Source organism: Eptesicus fuscus, chromosome 17, assembly GCF_027574615.1.
Source record: "Eptesicus fuscus isolate TK198812 chromosome 17, DD_ASM_mEF_20220401, whole genome shotgun sequence".
NCBI lineage: Eukaryota > Metazoa > Chordata > Mammalia > Chiroptera > Vespertilionidae > Eptesicus > Eptesicus fuscus.
In genome coordinates, this window is record NC_072489.1 from 40572003 (window position 1) to 40583272 (window position 11270).

Here is an 11270-nt window from a genome sequence, read left to right on the forward strand (position 1 = left end):
GGAGAGAGAAACATCGATATGAGAGTGAAACATCAATTGTTGTTTTTACATGGCTCCCCACTGGGGATCGAGCCCGAAACCCTGGCATGTGCCCTGACTGGGAGTTGAACCAGTGACCTCTCTCAGTGCACGGGACGACACTCAACCAACTGAGTCACACTGGCCAGGGTTGTGATTAATTTTTAGAAACAACAAATGAGTTAATATTCATGAGGACACATAACAAGAAAGTCAAGAAAACTAAGTATAGGCAGTTCTGGTAGTTTTATTCCTCATAAACACCTGTTTCTACAGTACCATTCAAAGAATAGAGGCACACGGCTATAATTTCCACCATAATCTGCTATTGAGGAGACATTCAGTGTGAGGAGAAAGGGGTGGAGTGGGGTGGGGTGGGGTGTGTTTGGGTCACAGGGTAACTGGAGGCCTCTGTGAAGAACTGTGCAGAGATCCTATCAGTCAAGATCTGATCCCCAGGCCTGATGGCCAAGGCTTGTGGTGGCAGAGTCACAGTGAACCAAATGCAAGGAGCCAAATGCTCGGCTAGTTCACCAGGATTCCAGGAGGGTTCCAATTCTACCTAAACTACTGGTCCACTGGGAAGGAGCTATGTCGGCCCTAAGGATTCAGTTCACTCCATGGTAGGACCTGGTATGGCCCAGAGAGGTCTGCCCTTTGCCCTGGAGTAAGTAATAAATACAAGTTATAAGATGACTGTTTACATCAGTCTCTATCCCATAAAGGAATCCTGTCCCATGTCTAATGAAGGAGAGAGGCACAAATGGGGAGTATCTGCTAGAATTCAGGTGAGCAAGACAGCTTGTCAAGTCAGGGGAAGGGAAACAGCACTGTTACCTAATCCTTCACAGGGGATATATGTGGCTCATCCACCCCAAATACAAGCAGAATGAAGAGATTCTGCCTCACTTAGCAGGAAAGGACGTGCACGGCAGCGGCAGGTCTGCACTGGGTAACCCAGGGTGTTAGGGACAGAGAGTACCAACAGTGAGACACGGAAAAGACAGGACTGGAAACCGCTGCTGCAGGGCCTGGGCCACAGTCCTCAGAACTTCTCTGTGGTCGCATCCCTGACTGGCAGGTGATGTGGACAGCACAAGGTCATGTCCTCTCCTCTCACATCTGGTTCATTTGTTCCCCTCGAGTGAATAGCGGGGCATCTGCTTTACCCAACACTTGTCAGCGGGTGCACAAAGCGCCCATCACGCGGTGAGATTCCTGGCTGACTTGGAGGCGCTCTGGGCTCGCTGTACGACCGCGGAACACTTCTCACGCCGCAGCAGCTTGTTGTTCTCAAACAGACCTTCGTTGCGGGGTATTCCGTGGGACCCATCGGGGAAAGTCAGCAGGCCTTTGAGGGAGACAGGAAATAAGGGAGTGACAATGGCATCAATGATTCAGAGAACTGCTTGACAGGTAGAGGCCGAGGAAAAGAAAACCTCACAGCCTTCTCAGGAGTACTCTGGCGGTAAGTCTGAGTACTTAGACTTACCGCATTCGGGCACTATCCCTATGGAGATTGCTGGGCATCCATAGAAGGAGTAAAGCTAACAGGGTATACTTCCACCCATATTGTGCTCACCTAAGTCTCCCATCCTGCTGGGCTGCAACTTACCAAAGCCATCTACTCTGCCATTTTTAAATTCCCCCTCAAAGGTCATGTTGTCGTGTCGAATGAAGACTCCGACGCCATTAAACTTGCCCTGGGCAAACTCCCCCTCATACCTGCAGAAACACAAGATGTTAGCCTTTAGTGGGGTAGTGAGCTGTCCAAGTTAACTCTTACAAGCAGCTACCAATATGTGTTATTTATGAATGCCAAGGAGCAAAGCTGATTCCCCTTATCTCAGAGCTCTACCAGCCCAGTCTCATTCAGCAGAGAAGGGTCAGAGAGTATGTATGTGAGGCCCCCTAATCTCAAGGAAATAACAGAGCAGTGCGGGGAGGGAGATCACTCACCTCTTGCCATTTCAAACTTTAGATCTATAGAAACACTAATGCTACTCCTTGCCTATTTTCAGAGGGCCTAGAACAAGCTCTGGTTTGACCAGATATTTATTACGATCATTTTTAGATCAGATTCTCCCTAGTTTAAGGCTGAGAAGAGAATGAACCAGTACCCACCTTGAGCCATCTGAGAAGGTCAGTACCCCAAAGCCACAGAAGAGCCCATTCTCAAAATGACCCAGGTAGGTGCCACCATCTGCAAACATCAGTTGACCAAAACCATGTCTGCGGCCTGAGCAAAGAGAAGGACAGATGTCAGGTTGGGATGGGGCGGCTTCCGGGTCCCCTCTCACTGTCTAACATCCCTTTCCTTCCACACCCGACCCACAAAGGGAAGAAGAGAAGCAGTGACATTATCAGGGAAGAGGGCAAATACCCAGAGTCATAACCTGGCTCCTGCGACCTTCCCATCTTAAGTCGCAGCCACCAGAGTTGGAGCAGGTCTCTCTAAGCATGAAAGATGAGAGAGCACTTAAAAACAGCCCACGGTGCCTTATTGTGTGCTGGCACTCTCCTAAGCACTTTGTATATATCATCTTATTTAATCCTCACGAGAGCCTCATGAGGTAGGTAGAGTACTATTACTATTTTCATTTAACGGATGTGGAAACCAAGGCAAAAGGAAGCTAAATAACTTGCTCAAGATCCTAGAGCAATTAAGTCATAGAGCGAGAATGCAAACACAGCAGGCAACCTGACCTGACAGCCTTCAACACTTAACTACATTGCCACTCTGAGGAAAATAAAAGTATAGCACTTAGCACCATGAAGCTACTGTGCAAACCGATCAGCCGGACTGGCAGCACTGGCTTGAGCTCTGCTACATCAGTAAGGCTGAGCTCACCCACTGCCCTGGCCAGAAAACAGAGCAAGAGGCAGCTCCTTTGATGGACAGAGACTCCCAGCAGAGCCTCAGGAAGTCTCTCCTCTCAAGGTCGTATTAAAGAGGACAGCAGGTGTTTAGGAGGCAGGAGAAAGGCTGGCGATGTACAGAGACAAGGTCACATCCCATCTGCACAATTTCTCCTCTCAAGGCTCAGGAATTCATCAGCGGCAGGATCCACCATGAAAAGAATGAGGCACATGTCCGGAAACAGTGTGAAATGTTCTTCATGGACACAACTGACTCCTTGGGGCAGTTCCTGGCTTGCTAGGCTTGCTAGGACTGGATCCAGGGGACTTTTAAGTGGCCACATTGTTTCCAAATGAACTTGAACTAATTCCTGTATAGTCTCAGGCTCCCAAGAATTTTACCATTCCTAAGAATAGATACTTGCAGATGTAATAAACTGTCACAGGAAATTCAAGGCAATGAATGTCACTGGCTCTTGAGTGCCTGCCCTAATTTCCTCAAATTCTTAAGATTCATTGGCATCAAGTCATTGCAATAACTTATGGGCACTCAAAGTAATTCCTTTACTCTGCTAAGTACGTTAGCACTTAGAAAAACAATCCCCAAATAATATCACTAAAAGATAAAAGGGTTAAAACACAATTTATAAGTAGAAAGACTTAACTTGCTTCTGGAGGTTGAATTAACAATGGTACTTTTTAAATTTCTTTATTTATAATCCTAAAATTGAATAAAGGAAAAGAACTATCATATTAAATCTTGGAGTAAGACCTGAAGATGAATAAAGTCCTGAAGTATTATCCTTCGGTCAAATATTCATCACTGATACCCCAGGGGTCCTCTCACCCTCCTTCCACTCGCCACGATATTCCTCCCCACTGGAGTAGGTGAAGGAACCTTTTGTCAGGGTCATGGTGACAGCTTACAGAAGGATGGAAACTGCAGGACACAAGCAGAGGAGAACCAGTGTCACAGGATGGCTGGAGGAAAGGCCTGCAAAGCAACTTTGTAGATACATTCTAAAGGCTACCAGCTCAGTCAGTGCACACTACCCACGCTCCAACCATCGCCATCACCGCCTCTGCCCAAGTCGTCCTCCTTGTCTTTAAAGTTTTCAGCCAGTTCCAACTTTCTATGACCTGAGATAGAAATTTAGGATTAATCTACAAAGATTTTATTGATACCTGCTATATTACTTAGTCAACTTGTAAAATACAGTCTCTTTCCTCAATATAGGTTTATAATCTAGTTGATAAGACTAACAATGAAAACATTGAATAATATGAGAAATAATATAATTAGCTGCCAAATTGGATGGCAGAGATTAACAAAGACAAGAGGTGGGCAGAATTTAACACAAGCAGTGAAGAGGGCAAAGGGCAATTCCAGACTGAGAAGACACGGGGAAAGAAAGCATAGAGAGTAACATGAACACAGGATGTTCAGGAGGAAAAGAAGAAGCTGGGTCTTCTAGAGCTGAAGGTATGTTTAGGGAGTAACAGGAAATAAATTTGTCAGCCCAAACCTTAAATTTGAAAAGAACCTCTTAGATTTAATCCAAACTCCCTCACTTTATAGTTGGAGAAAGGCAGAGTACTCCGGGCTCTGCCTTTAGGGTCAGGCGAGTGTGAGGAGACCTTTCCGGTGAGGCAGAAGAGTTCCTAGCTGATAAGGTGGGTAAAGAGAAAGCTTCAGGGGGTGGGAGGGCTGAACAGGGATGTAACATGATGAAAGCAAAGTTTAAGGAAAATGAAATTGGCATCAGGAAGCAGAATGGACTCGGGCAGCAAAAACCTACAGCCAGAGAAGCTGGCAAGGCAGGAGATGTGATAATTCAGTAGATTGTGACAATGAGCACCAACTATTCCCCCTCCGCCCAGATCCTCCCGCTAAGGGACAGTTTGTTTATCCCTCCACCCACTGGACATGGGTGGGTTATGTAACTCATGGGACGTCAGCAGAGGTGACGTAGCAGAGGTTGAAGGGCACTCTTGCCCTCTTGCTGCACTTGAGCTGTTCTGTCCCCAGGTGAAGAAGTCCAGGCTAGTCTGCTGGCTGATGAGAGGCCGCCTGGAGCGGCTGTCCCAGCTGACACAGCAGCCTTGGCGAGCTCAGGCAAGACCAGAAGAGCGGCCCTTCTGAGCACAGCCCCAAATTCTTCGCCCACAGAAACACAGACTAAAGACAGGGCTGTTTTAAGCCACTTGTTTTGGGGGGATGCATTACTCAGCAAAAGCTAACTGATACACCCAGATATGCGATCATAAGGCCTGAGCAAGGGGGATAACGGGGTAATGGGAGCAGAAGGATTAACTATGACAGATATATCATAGGAAAGAACAACCACTACCATCACCCAATAACATTTGAGGACTGGCTCGTTATGGCTTCACACGAGTGGTAAAATAATGTTTTTTATTCAAGGATATACTATAAAAGAGATTTAAGATACCCAAACTATCATTAAGTATAAATACAGAGAAAGAAAATCATTTGACATATTTAAAAAATGCAATCCACTTTTCCTTTTTAAATCCCCTAGGTCTTTTTTACTCACCCCTTCTTCAGAATGAAATAATACAATGTTTTCTCAAGTGATTGTAACTATGCACAGTCCTAGGCCCACACCCAGATCTACTGAATCAGATTCTGTACAGATAGAGCCTAGGAATCTGCAGCGTTAACAAGCACATCATTAGATTCTTACACACCTGAAAGTTTATGGATTATTACTCCGATAAATGGGAATGCTGTGTGTGAAGAGCTCTCTGCTGTGTAAATCACCATCGGAAGGTCCCCTGTTATTAATAATTAACCTGGAGTCTGACCCTCAGGCACCTGACTGATCCCAACAGGACAAGTGCGCCTCTTATTCAGAGCACTAAGGTCAGACCTGGAGGACAACTTTTTTTTAAATCCCTGTGGGCCTGGTACCAACTGCTGGCTTCCTTTCCCTTCAAGTCCCAGAGAAGCCCAAATCACACACAACGTTAAGGGTTGTAATGACGTCTCCATTATGGAAAATCAAGGGGTTACAAAGAGTAGGTCCCATAGTACAAGAAAATCTGGCATCTTTTATTTTTAAAATGGTGTTTTAAATGTTCAACTAAAACAAGGCATACATTGTTTTCTCCAAATGGTGGTGGGTGGACAGTGCTGCGTTATTTATACTCCACATCCAGCTCTAAACCTCAGTCTCCTCATCTATAAAGTGGAGATTATTACCTACTTCACAGAGTTAGCATGCGGATTAAATGAAATAACATTCATGAAAGTACCTAGAACACTGTCTAGTCCTGTCCTTTAAATGTTGTTCTTCTCCTCCTTCAAAGACACACCTATACTCACACACTTACTATAATGGAAATTTCTCTAAAGTCTCAGTATAAAAATGCCACCAACATAATTTAAATAGCATTTTTTGGGGAAAAGTCAGCAATTTTGACTAATGAGGTAAATACTAAGTAGAGGAAATGCAAACGACAGTTGCCACCCACCTGTTCTTTGCCACCCACCTGTTCTTTATATCTTACCCTATAAGATATTTTAATTTTGGCCTATCCTATCTAATAAAAGAGTAATATGCAAATTGACCATCACTCCAACACACAAGATGGCCGCCCCCATGTGGACACAAGATGGCCACCACAAGATGGCCAGCAGGGGAGGGCAGTTGGTGGTGACCGGGCCAGCAGGGGAGGGCAGTTGGGGGGGACCAGGTCGGCAGGGGAGGGCAGTTGGGGGGTACCAGGCCTGCAGGGGAGGGCAGTTGGGGGGAACCAGGCCGGCAGGGGAGGGCAGTTAGGGGCAATCAGGCCGGCAGAGGAGGGCAGTTAGGGGCAATCAGGCTGGCAGGGGAGCAGTTAGGCGTCGATCAAGCTGGCAGGGGAGTGGTTAGGGGGTGACCAGGCTTGCAGGCAGAAGCGGTTAGGGGCAATCAGGCAGGCAGGCAGGCGAGCAGTTGGGAGCCAGCAGTCCTGGATTGTGAGTGGTATGTCCGACTGCAGTTGAACATCCCTCAAGGGGTCCCAGATTGGAGAGGGTGTAGGCTGGGCTGAGGGACACCCCCTCCCCCCCTTCCCCCCCCCCGTGCACGAATTTTGTGCACCAGGCCTCTAGTGTCATAATAATTTTTGATACAGATGCCACATGCCCAGAAATGGTCTGATGTGAACTCAGCCTGGCCTGAACAGAGCAGGGCCCAGTCACATCTTCTAGGCCTGGCTCTGCCTCCGAGCCCCAGTTTCATTCCAGCTATGAGGATAGATGAGTTCTGAGACCCGCTGTGGTCTCACCCAGACATGGAGGAACATTCATTTCTACCCCCCTAATGAAGGCCAGCTTTGTGGAGGCACTTCTAGAAGTGTTTGGGAGTCAATCTCATAGGCCCACCAACCAGGGACTTTCTCACTTTTTAGTTACTCAGAAAGTCCATGTCCAGGGTCTTTCACATAATAGAAGGTAGCCTGAGAAAAGGATCATTTTCTTCTTAACACCCCTCAAAACCTGTGGAGCTGTTTTCTCAGAGAGCTGATGCTTTCTCTATCCCATCAATGTTCCACAAGGTCAGCATCCAATTTCTGGTGCACAATTCTCTTATCGTCAGCCCAGCATCAGAGTGAGCCTGGGGTGGAGGTCAACGCGACTCCATTGCAAATACAACATTAATGAGAGGAAGAGAAACAGTGTTCCATCAAAACTGCCGGGCATTGAGTTAGCTAGAGGCTATCTTCAGCTGCTTCCCAGAACAAATTAAGCCAGAGGGATAGTAGTGGTTGTTCTTTCCTATAATGTATCTGTCAAATTTCCATTCCTAAAAGTCAGCTTATGGTACAAATCTGAACTATCTCATTCCTTCAAAACAAGCCAGAATCTGAAAGGCTATATCTTCTACTAAGTCTTACGACTAAACAACCATTCCAAAATATAAACACAAAATCATTCTTTATACAGAAGATAAGGGCATTTCCTTTAAATGTTAGGCAGCAGTTAACTTGTCTTCACTCAAAACTTTGGAAGGAGTTATTGCAGTGCAATTTGAGGAATCAGATTGACCACATAGGGACTCGGGGAGCAGCCGAGTCTTGTTTACTTTTTCTCAAGGCCACAGGAAACTCCCAGATAGTGGCATGCCACCTTGTCTCAGAGGGACCAGTAAAAGGTCTCTGAAAGAAAGGGAACATCAACTCTCAACTTAACCCTGCCACCATCCTCTCCCATTGTTTTCAAAAGTGCATACCATATGACAAATTTCCATTCCTTTTTGATCTAGGAACATAGAGCAAACTCCCTTCAATAGTTATGTTTCAAAACAAAGTCCATAGCATAAAACACAATCAGAAGTGCTAATTAAAGGGAACACATATCGACTCCATGGGACTAAGGCCATGGTTCAACACACTTGACTAGAAATTTCTACCTATGTCCAAATAATTGATATTGTCACTGCCTGGGTCAGTGTCAGGATTTTCATTTAGCATTTCTGTAATTAGACATGCTAAGTAATACTCAGCTGCATAACCACTGATCCAGAAAAAAATTTCACCAGTTAAGATGGTCATTGAGACAAATCTAGTTTAATATAGTCAATGCTAATGGAGGCTGAAAACCCAATCTATATATATAAAAGCCTAAGGGACCGAACAACCGAATGACCGGTCGCTATGACACACACTGACTAACAGGGGCAGATGCTCAACACAGGAGCTGCCCCCTGGTGGTCAGTGCACTCCCACAATCAGCCTCCCACGGCCAGCCAACCTCCCACGGTCTCTCCCCCTGGCCAGCCATCCCCCACAACGGCCCTGATCAGGGGGCCTGCTGGCCATCCTCCCACAGTCCCTCCTCCCGGCCGGCCAGCCAGCCAACCTTCCATGATTCCTCCCCCGACCAGCCAATCTCCTTTGATCTCTCCTCCTGGCCAGCCAACCTCCCTTGGTCCCTCCCCTCAGCCTGCCAACAAGGGACCCCACCTGTGCACGAATTTGTGTACCAGGCCTCTAGTACTTTAATAAGGATGCAAATCGGTATTTGTATCAGTTATTCAAAGAGACTAGATGGCCTACGAGTTTAGGCTTCAGCTATCCATATGGAATCTAGTCACAAAGTCAAGATAATTCATGCTTCTTCTAAGCAGATACTCATCCTTTGTTCTTTTGTTGGATGGGTTGCAAAGAATCAATCCAAACATTTATTTAAAAGGAAAATGACTCTTTGTCCCGGCAAACTAATATATTATTAGTCTGCACAAGAGTCTATATCCCTGCTATCTTTCCTTTCCCCGTACTCAGACATTTCCAAATAGAAGTCGAAGACAGGAATAACTTTTGTTTCCATTCTGTTTGTCTTTTTTTTAGAAATCAAACTTGTTAAAAATATTTATGTATTCATAATAACCTGTGTCCAAATTCAGAGAACTTCTTAAATAAAAAAACTAACATAAAGAGGAATAGATTTTCAGTTTAAGAATATTGTTTGGAGCCCTGGCCGGGTAGCTCAGTTGGTTAGCACATCGTCTGCATACACCAAGGTTGCGGGTTCCATCCCCAGTCAGGGTACATACAAGAATCGATCAATGAATGCACAAAGAAGTGGAACAACAAACTAATCTCTCTCTCTCTCTCTCTCAAATCAATTTTTTAAAAAAGGAATATTATTTTTAGGCAGCAACCTTAACTACCTACATATATCTTTAACATTGTCTCTCTCCCAAGCTACCCTCCCCAAAGTATGATAGTTTTGTCCAAGTTTCCTCAGTTATGAAGACAGCAGTTCTTAAGCTTTTAGAATCCTAAAGAGAAGAAAATGAAGGATTGGATCAACAAAGAATAAACCTAGGACAAAATGCAAAAGTTCTTTTTAAAGTGTTTTAAGTGAGCATGCAATAACTTTTTATTGTACTAGTAAGTCAAGTCTCTTTTCCTGTAAGTCTCCCTTCCCCTCGAAAAGTAAACAAATGTATGGCTACTAGGTAAAGGTCTTATTTAGGAAGACTGTGGGATGGTTAGATTGAAGAACCTGGGAAGAAAATCCTAATACCAGAAAGAAGGTAATAAATAAATAAATAAATAAATAAATGACGACTTTGGGGCGACAGGGACTGCCAGGATATTCTATTTCATGGTTAAGGAAATGACTGGTCCGGATTCTAATATAGCCAAGTTACTCCTGCTGATACCTAAGCAGTTTGGACAGGCTAGCTGCAGGGATGCTACCATAAACTAACAGGCATCCCATTTCTCCAAACCTTAAAGCGTGGGACGTCTCTCCACCAGTGTGCGAGAGGCGGGCCCAAAGCACACAAAGCCCTCGGTGGCAAAAGACAACATTTCCACGTCGACCTCCCCTTTCCTCCCATCACGCACCCTCGCTTTCCAGAACTGCTCCTGCCCTCCACCCCGGGTCTGCTCTCCCGCTCGGGCCAGACTCTCTGCTCGCACAGGTCAGCCATCCCCCCACCCACCCCGCTCGCTAACCCGGGTGCCAGGGGCTCTCCCAGGCCTCGGGCCCAGCGGAGGCCGAGTTTGGGACCCCGGGGCAGCCGCCCTCCGGTCAGCACGTCGGGCATGGAGCCAGGCTCCCCAGCCCCTGTCATCTCGGACTGGGCTCCTCAGTCCCTTCCTCACCGCCGCACTCTCCCGGCCCCCTCCCACCCGCGCCGCCAGCCAACCTGGGCTCCGCCTTTTGGGATGACCGTCACGCCCCGGCGCGGGGTTCGAGCGGCCGGCCTTCCGCTCCGCCGGGCTCACCCCTGCCACCTGCCTCTCCGCCACCTTCAACGGCGCCTGCCCCTCCTGACGCCGCCATCCCCGGCAGCCGCACTGGCCAGAATTCCCGCTGCCCATTGGCTGTTACCTAGGCAACCGGGAGCAACGCCACTCCCTATTGGCTCATTCCGGAATCGGCGCCATCTTTGTGCGGGGCGAAGTGTCAATTATCCGAAAGAGGAACGGGGCTGACCCCGGGATTCCACCTCGGCAACCCCGACTGAAAGAGAACTCAGGTCTCGCTCATCCCGGGGCAGCCTAGCCGAAATGTCAACTCCAAACCAAACCAAACCAAACCTGCGTCAGACGCAGCAGTGACCACCAACTGGAGCGGCGCCGGTCCTGCTCCGATCTCCGCAGCTGTGAACGGCCCCGCCGAGGAGTTTCCGGACAGAACCTCAACACGGCTTTTGAGGTGCAGCTTTGTAAATTGTAAGGTGCTGGAGCGGGCAAACTGTAGTTTAATTAGTGCAACCCTGCGCCAGACACTGATATCAAGACACGTTTGCATTCCTTGTAGGGATGTGTGCTGTCGTTGTCACTACCCAGATCCTTTTGTGCTTAAAATATGCCAAGATGGAAGCAAATCAGCCCACATACCACGCACATCAATCGGTTTATCTGTG

General features: G+C 47.0%; 1 protein-coding gene across 3 annotated transcripts; it reads right to left on the reverse strand.

Moving 5' to 3' along the window:
- Window positions 1–249: 249 nt before the first annotated feature.
- Window positions 250–10685, reverse strand: MORN4 (MORN repeat containing 4). 3 transcript variants are annotated; one of them, XM_054729164.1, is made up of 6 exons: window positions 10354–10514; window positions 3725–3817; window positions 2402–2472; window positions 2143–2257; window positions 1634–1743; window positions 250–1369 (listed from the first exon to the last, which is right to left on the reverse strand). In XM_054729164.1, the coding sequence occupies exons 1-6, from the start codon at window positions 10470–10472 to the stop codon at window positions 1221–1223; spliced, it is 657 nt and encodes a 218-aa protein (XP_054585139.1). In that variant the 5' UTR covers window positions 10473–10514; the 3' UTR covers window positions 250–1220. The 3 variants fall into 3 exon arrangements, with proteins under 3 accessions (XP_054585139.1, XP_008142364.1, XP_054585140.1); XM_008144142.3 differs by lacking the exons at window positions 2402–2472; window positions 10354–10514 and adding an exon at window positions 10548–10685; XM_054729165.1 differs by lacking the exons at window positions 2402–2472; window positions 10354–10514 and adding an exon at window positions 3935–3955.
- Between the last annotated feature and the right edge of the window lie 585 nt (window positions 10686–11270).